A 13,002-nucleotide genomic window follows, 5' to 3' on the forward strand; every position below is an offset into this window, starting at 1 on the left:
TGTGGTCGGGTCCCAGGAGCCCGGGCAGCCTCACTCGTCCATGGGCAGACCTAGAAGGTCAACGTGGGAAGTTTCTGGGTTTGATGTCTCCATGCAATGATGTTCACGAGGACAATCCACTGCCCAATGTCCTTCCCTATGCCATCTTGGACAAGGTCTCACAGGACCAAGATGAGGATTAGGGCATGCTCGGGCCCAGTGACCAGCTCTACCACATTTGAAACTCAAGCCTGGTGGTTCTCGAGCCCCAGGGGGCAAGGGAGCAGCACGGACAGGACGGATCAGGTGATGGCTAGCACATGACAGTGATGATTCCGGGCTTTGTCATTCCTCACATGGTCCACCTTAAAAGCCAGCTCTAAGACTCTGCCTGCGGGGTCAAAAGGCCTTTCTCCAAACGTCTAAGTTTAGCCTTAATGTCAGGGTAGCACTGGGGGAAAAAATGAGTCATGAGTAGCTGTCTGCCTTCCGTGGTTTCTGGATCTAAGTTAGTGTATTGTAACAGGGCTTTAGTGAGGCGCTCGAAAAATGCAGAAGGATTTTCCTTCATATCTTGAATGACCTCTGAGAGCTTATTATAGTTTACTGGCTTGAGGGCAGCCTTACAGAGACCTGCCAGAAGGCAAGTCAAAAACCCATCCCTAGCTAAAACTCCACCTGGGGTGTTATAATCACAATGTGGTTCTTGCTTGGGGACCACCCCTGCCCCCAGGGGGTGTGTTGCATGTGTTTGGTGAACCTGGTCCCAAACTTGCCTGTGCTCTTCAGGAAGTAGGTTATTAGATAGGATCATATAGACATCATGAAAGACTATAAGACTGGGACTTAGAGCTTAGATAGTAAAAGGCTTGGATATAAGGAAACTCCTTCCATTTGCCTGTGTGCTGACACACAGCTCCTATAGAATATAGGGATCAAAGGTGCCATTAGGTGGCCACTTTAAATGGTTATCTAAATTATAAGGAGACCATTTTTTGAACAAAGATAGATAAGTGTGGGAATCTGTAAGTAGGCCTGGGGTTTCAGGGCCTCTAAAAGGCATCCCAGGAGGAGGCTGGATTGGTGGTCTTGTTACCCATTGGCTTGTTACCCATAGCTGAAACCGTGAAAACCCACGAAAATGGCAACACCATAGGCTGGAGAGATGGTTCAGAGATTAAGAGCACTGCCTGCTCTTCCAGAGGTCCTGAGTTCAATTCTCAACAACCACATGGTGGCTCACAACCATCTGTAATAAGATCTGGTGCCCTTTTCTGGGCAGAACACTGTATATATAATAAATAATTTTAAACAAATGGCAACACCACAAGGCTTATAGGGGGACGGCACCCCTCTATAGACAGGGTGTAAAATGGCAGCAAATACCACAGGGCTTGCAGGAGAGTCCTCTGTCTACAAGCGTGGTGTTAAAGCCTGACTGGTTCCCGTCAGGTCAACTCAGAAGCCAGAGGGGAACACTGATGACTGGTCCTAAAGAAAAGAAAAGAAAAAGAAAAGAAAAATCTGAGGGACCCTGGGCCCCCAGTTGCAGGAGGACTGACCCCAGGTCGTCCAAACACAATTTCAGCTAAGGGAAGCAATCCAGAGATGAATGTCATCAAAGGGCTCAACCATAGCCATGAAGGCCGTGGGTGGGGGCTGTCCCCCCATTTCTAGGAACACCAGACTTCCGGGAGCTCAATGGTCAATTCCTCCAGTTCAGAGAGAAACAGTTAAGCTGACCAGAATGGGGGAATTCACCAATTAAAGACGGTAGTGTGTGTAGAGGTCACACTCAGACATATGGAACACATGGTTGTTATGGAAAAAAATACCCGGGTCTGGATCCCGACCCCAGGAGAGGGGCTCGGGGAAGGAGAGCCTCTGAGTTTCAGCACCAGTGAGATTACCTGATGCGAGTGAGAAGGAAACACAGAACACAAGCCCACTCAGGAGTTTATTAGAAGGGGTGTGTTCAGGCCTGGGAAAGTCAGTGTGCAGAGAGAGAACTGAAGATGGTACCTCCAGCTTTTAAGGGCTGCATAGCACATGCGCACAGGGGGATGGTGTGGTTACATCATACACAGATGATGGAACTCATGCATGTTCGCAAGGGCTCACACAGCTGGGTCATACTAGATGATGCAACCATGTTGCACGTGGGTCACGGGGGTCCTTTAAGATTCCCGAGGCCGGGGGCTGGAGAGATGGCTCAGTGGTTAAGAGCATTGCCTGCTCTTCCAAAGGTTCTGAGTTCAGTTCCCAGCAACCACATGGTGGCTCACAACCATCTGTAATGAGGTCTGGTGCCCTCTTCTGGCCTGCAGACATACACACAGACAGAATATTGTATAAATAATAAATAAATAAATATATATTAAAAAAAAAGATTCCCGAGGCCTCTAGGCACTTCTGCCTGGGGACTTGTCTGCACATGCGTGGCCCTGGAACCTGGAAGTGTCAGCCTTGTTGTGACTGAATCACTACAGTGGGAACTTAGGCAAACATCTCATCCTTCCATCCTCACAGAGTTCTTGTAACATAGGGTACACTGCACAGGAAACACACTGAGGGTCGTGTCCAAGGTCACATACACTAAAGGAGATGTGAGTGTCGTAACTGACTTTAGACACTGTTTTCACCACTGTCCCTGTTGGCTAAAAACGCCTACGGACACAGCAGGGCCGTGTTGACACTCGTAGGCAGCTAAACGCCTAGAATCCTTCCTAGTTTCACGTGGTCATTTATCCCAAAATACTCACTGCGCACCTCTTATGTGACAAGGGGACCTGAGGCCCACAGCCGAGGGCTGGGTGGGGAGTGAGAGGGCCGCAGGTGACAGACCCAGGCGGCACAGGGACAGGAGAGGACAGTCACCAGAGGGCGCTCGCCGCGCCACCCCGCGTCCCCGCCACTTGACCCCGCCCGAGCCCAGCGCCCTAGGCGCCGCAGAGGTCAAGGGCAGCGCCCGCGAGCCGCGGGGCCCTAGGGACTGCACGGGCGCACAGGGCCCCTCAAGGAGAAGGCGTCCTCGGGCTCACAAACGCTCCCTCCTCGGGACGGCCCGCTTCCGGTCCTGCCAGCGGAAGCGGCGCCACGTCCAATCGGGTCCTTCTCCCCTTTCCAGGCTCGCGCGTGGGGGGCGCCAGGCAGCACTGGCGATCGGCGCGCGCGCGCACTGCGGCGTGCACTCTGACCCGGAGACGACCCCTCCCTTGGCGTGAACATGGCGCTGTCCAGGGTGTGCTGGGCTCGGGCTGCTCTGTGGGGCTCTGCCGTAGCCCCTGGACCCTTTGTCACCCGGCGGCTGCAGCTGGGTCGCTCTGGTTCTGCGTGGAGGGCCCCTCGGTGAGGGCCCTGGAGAGAGAAGAGCATTTTTGACGTAGAAGCCTTGGAGCGGCTCCACCTCGGCTTCTCGGGGTCCCGCGCCTTGCTCCCGGGGGCTTTGTTTTTCCACGCAGGGTCCCTACTGAATGCGGGTCCCTGACGCTCTCTGCTCCGTGTTGTCTGCTCTTTCCCGCGCATCCTGAGCTCACCATTCAGCTTCCCTCTCCGATCCCTCCATGGCCTTAGCTTGCATTCTGCTGGCCCCACAGGCTTTGCTCACACGCCATGCTCAGCCGTGTCATCCCGTTTCTGCTTGATCTGCCCCCTCTCAGACCAAAGAGCTTTGCTTTTCAGAAACTTGTATTTTACAATAGAAGCCCCAGGTAGAAGTGGCTTCTATAAGATCACAGACAGTCTCTTTGATCTTCTTTGTAGGTCTTCAAAGCTTCATCTCTCTCCCAAGGCAGACGTGAAGAATTTGATTTCTTACGTGGTGACCAAGACAAGAGCGATTAATGGAACATACCATCGTTTCTTGGGTCGTCATTTCCCCCGCTTCTATGCCTTATACACAGTCTTCATGAAAGGTAAACACTAAGATAGAAATCCCCGGGTGAGCTAGAGTACAGGCAGTGAGATCACGGGCGGGTTCTGCTGCACGGACGTGAGCTGGGATGTCTTCTCTTTCATCATCTTAAATATCTACAAAGATGTTATAAACCACTTCTGATACCATAGGAACAGTTGTAATTTCCTTGTCCGTCACAAGAGCAAGGACCTGTGGCTGTGCAGACCTGCCCCAGTGATTTATCTGCTGTCGTAACAAAACGCTTGACATGCTTATCAGATGCCCAGCTGAGGGGACTTGTAGGGAAATGCCACTGTATATACTTGATTTCTGAATGTTTTGATTTAAAATGGAGGTCCGGTAGATACCTATAATGTCAGTTGGCCACTCAGGAACCAGAATGTCTGATTCAAATCCCAATTTGTGACTGACTTATTGACTGTGCACCTGCCCTAGTGACTTAAATTGGTTGTCTCTTGGGTTTCTCATCTATGAAACAATAATAGAACCTACCTATTGGTTATATAGTTGTGAATGTTATTTATTTATTTAGAAGGATGTCATTGCAGCTTAGGCTACACAGTTCAAGGCTGGCCATGAACTTCCTGTGTAGTTGAGGATGACCTTGAGCTTCTGATCTCCCTGCCTCCACTTTCTGAGTACTGGGATTCAAGCTTGAGTCACCACACTAACTGTGAAGATTAAATCTACATCATAAAGTGCTTAGAACAGGGCCTGATTTATATTAATATGGTATCTATGCAGTAAGTGCCCAATATGTACTGACTACTACTACTATTATATCCTATACTTTTATCCTCTAATTAAAAGAAAACAGAATGTCAACTCTGAATATTACTATAATTGTTATTAGCTTCATAGACTTGGAAAATTACCTACTTTATCTAAAAAGTGGAGGTAAAAATGGCTTGCTTATCAGATATGGTGGTTCTATGTCTGTAATCTCACAACCCAGCAATCCAAAGCAGGAGGATTCGGAGTTCAAGGCCAGCTTCAGCTACTTAGCAAGATTCTGTAAAAGCAAGAAACTCAAAACAAAAGAGTTAGTGATCATCAGTCATATACACACACACAAATAACACTCGGTATTATTTGAAGCCAATCTTGATAACATTTTGTTTATAAGTATGGAAGCATTAAAATATTTTATTTGCATGACCATTTGCCTGCATGTATACATGTGTACCATGTTCATGCCTGGTGCTCTTAGAGGTCAGAAGACATTAGATCCCCAGGAATACAAATTGTGGATGGGTGCTGGGAACTGAACCGGGGTCCTCTGCAAGAGCAGCCAGTGGTTTTTACTTCTGAGCCACCTCTCCAGCTCTGGAAGCATTTTTAAAAACTAGATAAATGTAAGGATTATCACAGAATGAAGATTCAAAATGGGATCATAGCAATTTATGCAACTCGTAAACGTGCCTCCCACAGCAGCAAGCTAATCTGGCTGGGAAACATAGGGTTAATTGATCATGGTGCACTGTGTTACGGAGCTAGGGTTTACAACAAGGGGATGACAAGTAATGAGCTCAAAGGGGACCTTGCCACAGCAGATCATAATTCTGCTGGGGGAAGGATGGGGGCGTCTAGGAGGGGTTTCAAGCTTCCTAGTTTAAAGCTTGTGCAGGCAGTGCGGGGGCGGGGCCGTGTGTGTGCATGGGAGTGAGCTCAGACTAGGACGCCATGGTGAGATTCAAACTGGGGTAACATCGCGTTCTGTCCTCCGCTTTAATGGGGCAGGAATACAGATGTTATGGGCTGATGCCAAAAAGGCTAGAAGAATAAAGGCAAATATGTGGAAGCACAATGTAAAGTTTCATCAACTTTCTTACCGGGAGATGGAGCATTTGAGACAGGTATGGGCCAGGGACAAATACCCAGCCGTTCATGGTGAGGTAATTAACCAAGATCCTACGTTTGTTTCTTTTGTTTCTTGTTCATCACTGGTCACACATTTCCCTTGGCCGTGAGGCAGTGAGTCATTCGGTTGTCAGAATTAGGTTCATTGAGAATGAACTTCACAGCAGTGCTATATAGAATTTCTGGCACATTCTCTGATTCCATTTGTAAGTAATAAGATCCAATTTGGTTTTGAACATACAAAGATCTCCACAGAGCTTCAGGGCAGCAGGAAAGTGTTTGGCAGTGAGCTGACAGGCAGTTTAAGCTAAGAGTCAGGAGACATTCTGAGGTCAGAGAGCTCACTGAGGGGTTTGGGATAGAGAAATTAACATCAGAGGTCTACCGTCAGGAACTTCCCATTTAGAAGACAGACGTGAACACGGTCCTTCTGAGGCTGCAGTTCAGGTTCACTGCACAGCAAGTGGGATGGAGGGCTGACCACGTTACCGAGAGCTTACCTGGGTTAAAGCCGTCTCTGTCTGTTTCTGTTTAGTTCCATCGCGATGTCACCAAGTGTCTTTTCGTAGGTGTCATTTCCATCCCACCCTTTGCCAACTACTTGGTCTTCCTGCTCATGTGAGTATGTACTAACACCAGGTCCCGAAACTACAGACTTTTTTAACAATTAAAAATCATTTTGCCTGAGGTAGTGGCACATGATTTAAGCACTTGGGAGACGGAGGCAGGAGGATCAGAAGTTCAAGGCTAGCTTGGGCTACATAAAACCTTTTCTCAAACAAACAAAATGGAAAAAAGGCCACTAAACTATTTGTTTATTTTTAAATTACTTGTTTTCACCTTTTATGTCTGTGTGGGTGTGTGAGCTCCTGTGCTTCACGTGCCTGCAGGATCCTGTGGAACACAAGAGGCCATCAGATCCCCTGGACCTGATCTAGAGATGCCTGTGAGCTGTCATCTAGATGATGGGAATGAACCCAGGTCCTCTAAGGAACAGATAGTGCTCTTAAACCCTGAGCCATCTCTTCAACCCCAAGAAAATTATTTTAAAAACTTTTCATCTTAGAAATTGAAAGGTCATCAGACTTCCTACTTCAGTCTTTTTAGTATCTCAAAGTTTCTTTCTTTTTTTCCGATTTATTTTATGAGGATGTATATACATGACATAGGGCCTCCATACGGCTGTAGCTATCATGTGGGTGCTGGGAACTGAGCCTGGGTTCTCCGTGTGCTGCTGAGTACTGTCAGATCCCGACACAGGGCAGTTCAGGTGTAGGTGGTTCAGCGGCCCTGGTATGTGAAGTAACCTTTGTGCCTTCCCTGTCCCCAGGAACAACACTTTGAATTTTTTTTCAGCAAAATAATAATTTTTATAATCTGATATCATGGCTTTATTATCCTACAGCCAGAGATGTCACTTCTAAGCTATGACCCTGTGTGTTACTTCAGCTGTCAATGTGGTATCATGGCAGCTTCAGAACATACTAGATGAAAGCCACCATTCTTTTCATGATTTTGGGGTCAAGAATAAGGGAAGAGGAGCAGAGAGAAGCTACGCAGTTAAGAGCATGCACTGCTCCTACAGAGGACCTCATTTCCTTCCCAGCACTCAACCTGGGTGGCTCACAGCTGCCTGTCACCCCAGCTCCAGGGGGTCTGACACCCCCTTCTAGACCCTTAATATCTGCATTCACATGCACACAAAAGTAAAATAAATAAAACAATACTTTAAAAGAAAGTATTTGGCCAGGAGGTAGTGGTGCACGCCTTTAATCCTAGCACTTGGGAGGCAGAGGCAGGAGGATCCCTGTAAGTTCGAGGCCAGCTTGGTCTCCATAGTAAATTCTAGGACAGCCAGGGCTGTTACACAGAGAAACCTCGTCTCAAACAGACAAACAAGCAAAATCAAAGAAAAGTATTTGGACAGTCTCAGGAGGGTGAGCGGCTTCCTTACTAGGTGATGCTAACAGGCTTTGCAGTGGTGTTTAGCTCGAGTGAACCAGACGAGGGCCTGCGGTCACTTTGTCTTGATGCCAACATTGGGAGATGGACTGCCTCTTCAGGCTGGCAGCTGGATGGTGGAGTGTCTTACAGCACAACCAGAGCTCCAGGGATGAGTAGGCCAACGAGCACGTGACTTTGTACTGACAAAACTCAAGGTCTCACCATGTAGTCCTGGCTGTCTTAAAACTCACAAAGGTCTGTCTGCCTCTGCCTCCCAGGACCGAAGTGCCCACTAGCCTGTCCTTTCGATAGCTTTGTCTTAGAGGTTGCAGACCCCTTTCAGCTCTGCTGTGGGAATTAATCATACAGAGTGGGAGAAAGAGGTAAATAAATCTTACCTACCCTTAAAAGAGAATTTGTAGCCATGTTTTAAAAAACTACCTTCCATTGAGTAACTGAACTAAAGAGCACATCCATGGCCTTCTTGTGCTGTGTCCTCATGACTGTCCTGGGGTAGGTTGTCAGCATTACACACAGCACGCAGCTCTATGAAGCTGTCCCAGGTAAGTTCTCCACGTGCTTTAGTACAAAAAGAGGCATTCTTTCTGAGTGCTGCCCACCAGGGTTTCTTTCCAGCCACACTTCAGTAATTGCACTTGCAATCAGGCCGAAATTACAGGAGAAAGAATGTGGGGTGGAGGAACATGTCTCTGCCAGATGCCTGATGAGCCCACTTTCAGGAAGTTACTTTGTGATGCTTTCTCCTTGTAGGTATCTGTTTCCTAGGCAACTGCTTGTCAAGCATTTCTGGACCCCCAAACAACAAATTGATTTCTTAGACATATATCACAGTCTCCGGAAGCAGTCCCACTCAGAAATCATTGCCTTTCTAGAAAGGGCCAGCGCACTGGTTTCTGATGAGAGGCTTCGCTGGCATCTGACAGACGTGTGCACCAAGGTACTGCTTCAGCCAAGCCTTTCTCCAGCTGGTTGCGTTGCACAGGATCTGCTAGGAACAGCTGACCAGGGTCTCTAAAACCTACCCACTTCTTACTTACAAGGTGCAGAACGGTACCCAGCCAACAGCCCATGACATCCTGGCTCTCAGAGAATGCTTCTCAACTTATCCCCTGGGCTTGAATCAACTCCAGGCTCTGCAAATGGTGAGCACTTAGAGGTCTTGTATGTCCACAGAATCACTGTGTTGTAGGCTGTAAGTAAAACTATCTCAATTCTTCCTCCTCTGCTGTGTCACAGAAAGCCTTGAGCCGAGCCCTGCTCCTTACGCCTTACCTGCCTCCGCCCTTGTTGAGATGGCGCCTAAAGAGTCATACCACAGTGATTCACCAGCTGGACAGGGCTCTGGCAAAGCTGGGGATTGGCCAGCTGACTGCTCAGGAGGTGAAATCGGTAAGAGGTTGATTGCAGCGTCAAGCAGTGTCCCAGAGTGAACTGGAAGCTTACAGGGCTCTTTATCTTGCTTGTACCAAAATTCAAGCTGTTTCTGGGTTGTTGTAGTTTTTGATATAGGATCTTACGATATAGCCCTAGCTGTCCTCAAACAGCACAGGCTGGCTTCAAACTTAGAGCAGTCCTCCTGTCTCAGTCTCCCAAGTGTTGGGGTTATAGTAAAAGCCTCTGTACCTGGCTCTAAGTTAATTTATTTTATGTTTATGAATTTTCCCCCGATGTACATAACTAGTAGGAAGAGAAAAAAAGAAAGCCAGGCTCATGGGCAGGGTATGATGTATATGCCTGTGAGCAAGCACTTGGGAGGCCCCAGCACAACCTGTTTAAAACAATTCAAGAACAGTATATCTTGAGCTTGCTATTTTAAGTCATGTAGATGTACCAGTTAGCTTTCCATTCTTGTAGTGAATACCTGAGTCTATCAACTTAAAAAGAAGGAAGGTGGTGTTTTTGTTTTAATTTTTGGTGGTTTTGGCTCACAGTTTTGGAGGTTTTGGTCCTGATCAGTTGGCCTTGTTGATTTTGGTGCATCTCAGGGTATGAGATGAAGCATAGTTGTTCATGTCCTGGAAGCTGGGCAGCAAAAGACAGGAAGAGGAAGGCTGGCATCACACGGTGCCCTGCAAGGACACGCGCTCATGAACGCAGACTGCTCGCTAGGCTTCAGCTCCTAGTTTCTCCTCCTGCCTCCCAGGAGCATAGAGTGGAGGACTAAGCCTCCCCATGGTTGCCTGGACTAGGCTTTCCCTGTGACGTGTCATGCAGGCCTGTGCGAGCTGCAGGAGCACTCTACCAGGGACGTGTTTTTAACCCAGCACTGAGCCTTCAGCACATGGGCCTTGGCAGGACGTGGAGCAATAGACCTGTTTGGTTATCATTTCTAGTTTTCATTGCATGGTGAAGGTTTTTTTTTCTTTTGTTTTTTTTCCCCTTAGAGACAGGGTTTCTCTGTAGCTTTGGAGCCTGTCCTGGAACTAGTTCTTGTAGACCAGACTGGCCTCGAACTCACAGAGATCCACCTGTCTCTGCCTCCCAAGCACTGGGATTAAAGGCGTGTGCCACCACTGCCCAGCTGTTTCTTATGGGGATGAGACTGCAACTTGTTCAAAAGATCCAGGCACTGTGGATGTCTGTTTCTGTAGCATACTGTGATTATTAAGGATGTTTCTCTTCCGAGTGGTACAGGCTTGCTATCTTCGTGGCTTGAATTCTACCCACATTGCTGATGACAGGTGTCGGGCTTGGCTGGGAGAATGGTTGCAGATTTCCTGCAGCCTAAAAGGTAAGGCAAACCTTTATGGCTGTGCTAACTGAAATCAGAACTTTAGAAAACAAACAATAAAAACCAGACGGACCAAAACCCAGGGCCTCACTGTGTGCTCTGGCTGGTTTGGAACTCACTATGTACCAGATTGGCTTTGAACTTGCAACTGTCCTGCCTCTCCTCCTGAATGCTGGGATAGGTATGCACCACCATACCCAGTTCATTTTTGTACTTTATCCTGGGATTACTTGCTGAGTATCATGAAGCTTTTATCTAACATGTATTTATTTTGTAATTGAAAGGGCACAAACTTGAGTGCCTACAAGAGCACAGACCGTGTAAGACCAAAGGACTGCCTGCTGCTGAGGCAGAGCTTCCTAGCCTGGGCGCTGCTGGCATTCTGTTAGGGGCTGTCTCATGCACAGGAGAGTATGTAACAAGCATACTTGCCTATACCCATTCCATGCCAGTCAGCCCTGGATCTCTAGTGTGCGAAACAAAAGATATCTCCAGATACTAGCAGATGGTCCTGAGCTTGGGGTAATGAGGGGAGAGGGACACACCTGTCCTGGGTGAGAATCAGGACACTGTGGGCGTGAATAAATACTGGAAGCAGAGGGGCATGCGTGTGGGGTTGGAGTGAAGCCAGGGTCCGCAGGTCAGCCTCATGCCGCTGCACCCCCATCCCTGGCTTCTACCTCACGTCGAGCTCTGAACTCCAGGGCAGTTAGAAGGGAAACTGAGTCCCAGCCAAGCACTAACCTTGATGGTGTTTGCAGAAGCCGAGCTGTCCCTCTTGCTGCACAACGTGGTCCTGCTTTCCACCAACTACCTTGAGACCAGGCGCTGAGTGAACCATGGAGAGAATGACACTGTCCTGCAGTCACATAGTATTGTAGTGTGGGACCAGGCCGCACTTGGCAGCAGTCTGCACTTAGTGTGGGAGGCAGAGGAGCAGGTTCCATGGGCTTTGAAGCACGCTACCCATCTGGGAGGCACGACATTCCCTCACAGCTTGAACTAAACCGCGTGTGCTGCCATCCCGCCATGCTAACCAGGAGCTGGCAAGCACCTCTGGTACTGGACTTTTATTGTGATGTGATGTTTAGGTCCTGTTAACAGTTTTTGCCCAGATGGGAACCATCTGACCTAAAATCCATGACTGCCATGGTTTCTTCTTAAGTTTTTATTTTTTCTGACATAAGTCTATGTTGCCCAGGCTGGCTTCAAATTTCTGTGCTCAAGGGATCCTCCCACCTCAGGCTTCTGGGTGCTGGGACTCAGGTCTCTAGCACACTCTTCATAGCCGTGAGGGGTTTCTGTGACAGTCTCATGTATCTGATGACCGTGAACCTCCCAGGGCTGGGATACAGGATGAAGTACCACACAGAGCCTGAGGCCTTTGTTGCGCCAGGCAAGTGCTCTCCAGCCAGGCTTTCTGGGTGCCAGGAGCCCCACTGCCTAGACTGGAGCACTAACACCTGGGCCCGCACCTTGACACCCTGCCAGTCTTTTCCTCGCCCCTTTTCTTTTTTGGCCTTTTTGAGACAGAGTCTCACTGTATAGCCCAGGCTGGCCTGGAATTCACTATATAGCCCAGGTTGGCTTTCAGTTCCTGGCAATCCTGAAAATTCTGCCACAGCCTCCTGGGTACTAGGATTACAGGCGTGAGCCACTTTTTGATGTGACCAAAAGTAGAGACACTTTCCTCTTCACTGGCACGGACTGTTCATCTTCTTCCTGTTCACATTCTCTCAACACACGCTTTTCTTTGTTTTGTTGTTTTTATTTTTTGTTTGCTTTTAAGGGAACATTCTAAAGGATGGCCGCTTGGCCCCTCCCTCCGGTGTCTTAATTTTCAGGCTGTCGCACAGTCCCTGAGGACCTTACGTGTTTGCTACCTCCACTGTGTTGCACTAAACCATCTGTAGCCAGCAGTGGCTGCCTTCTTTAGGTCATGGGTCGTAAGATACTTACTACTGCCTAGTCCTGGGAGACCAGGAGATCTGCATCAAGATAGTGAGCTGGGTTTGGCTGTCGTGTGTACATCTGTAACTTACTGTAAATGCATGAAGCATTGTTTTTAAACCCAAGTAAAGACTGCCTGAAACCAGTTTTGGGGAATTACTTACGCACACTCTACTCATTTTTCATGAGGCTGATGTGACCTAACTCGTGGGTATTTAAGTGGCTGGAACAGTTTTCTGATGTGATGAAAGGAAATCTGGAGGGTTCTGTTCAGTGTTATCTACCAGACATACAGGAACGGTAATCAGAATAGAGAAACGGGCTAGAAAAATGGCTCAGTGGTTAAGGGCACTGAATGCTTTCCCAAAGGACCGGGGTTCAAGTCCCAGCACCCATTTAGCAGCTAACAACTGTATGTAGCCCCCAAGATCTAACATTCTCACACAGACTTACCTGTAGGCAAAACACCAATGCACATAAAATGAAAACAAATTTTTTAAAGAATAAAGAAAGAAATAGAGAAAAAGGCAACTGCAGACAGCAGGGTATAACAGGCCAAGTCTGTTTAAGCGGAAGTGTTTTATAAGGGCATCCTGGGCAG

General features: G+C 48.1%; 1 protein-coding gene across 3 annotated transcripts; it reads left to right on the forward strand.

Moving 5' to 3' along the window:
- The first annotated feature begins 2,936 nt into the window (after window positions 1–2,936).
- On the forward strand, window positions 2,937–12,547 carry Letmd1 (LETM1 domain containing 1). 3 transcript variants are annotated; one of them, XM_075960666.1, is made up of 9 exons: window positions 2,937–3,327; window positions 3,742–3,893; window positions 5,636–5,751; window positions 6,291–6,373; window positions 8,471–8,657; window positions 8,761–8,862; window positions 8,957–9,109; window positions 10,355–10,451; window positions 11,213–12,547. In XM_075960666.1, the coding sequence occupies exons 1-9, from the start codon at window positions 3,206–3,208 to the stop codon at window positions 11,281–11,283; spliced, it is 1,083 nt and encodes a 360-aa protein (XP_075816781.1). In that variant the 5' UTR covers window positions 2,937–3,205; the 3' UTR covers window positions 11,284–12,547. The 3 variants fall into 3 exon arrangements, with proteins under 3 accessions (XP_075816781.1, XP_075816783.1, XP_075816782.1); XM_075960667.1 differs by lacking the exon at window positions 5,636–5,751 and having other exon boundaries at window positions 3,097–3,327; XM_075960668.1 differs by lacking the exons at window positions 5,636–5,751; window positions 8,471–8,657 and having other exon boundaries at window positions 3,068–3,327; window positions 11,213–11,423.
- Window positions 12,548–13,002: the final 455 nt, after the last annotated feature.

This window comes from Microtus pennsylvanicus, chromosome 2 (assembly GCF_037038515.1).
Source record: "Microtus pennsylvanicus isolate mMicPen1 chromosome 2, mMicPen1.hap1, whole genome shotgun sequence".
In the NCBI taxonomy this organism is placed as follows: domain Eukaryota; kingdom Metazoa; phylum Chordata; class Mammalia; order Rodentia; family Cricetidae; genus Microtus; species Microtus pennsylvanicus.

Excerpts from the sequence above, each read along its gene's own strand:
- Letmd1 (XM_075960666.1), top strand. The coding sequence starts at position 3,206 with ATGGCGCTGTCCAGGGTGTGCTGGGCTCGGGCTGCTCTGTGGGGCTCT. Across the intron at positions 8,863-8,956 it reads AACTCCAGGCTCTGCAAATG|AAAGCCTTGAGCCGAGCCCT; the intron begins GTGAGCACTTAG and ends GCTGTGTCACAG. Across the intron at positions 10,452-11,212 it reads GATTTCCTGCAGCCTAAAAG|AAGCCGAGCTGTCCCTCTTG; the intron begins GTAAGGCAAACC and ends TGGTGTTTGCAG.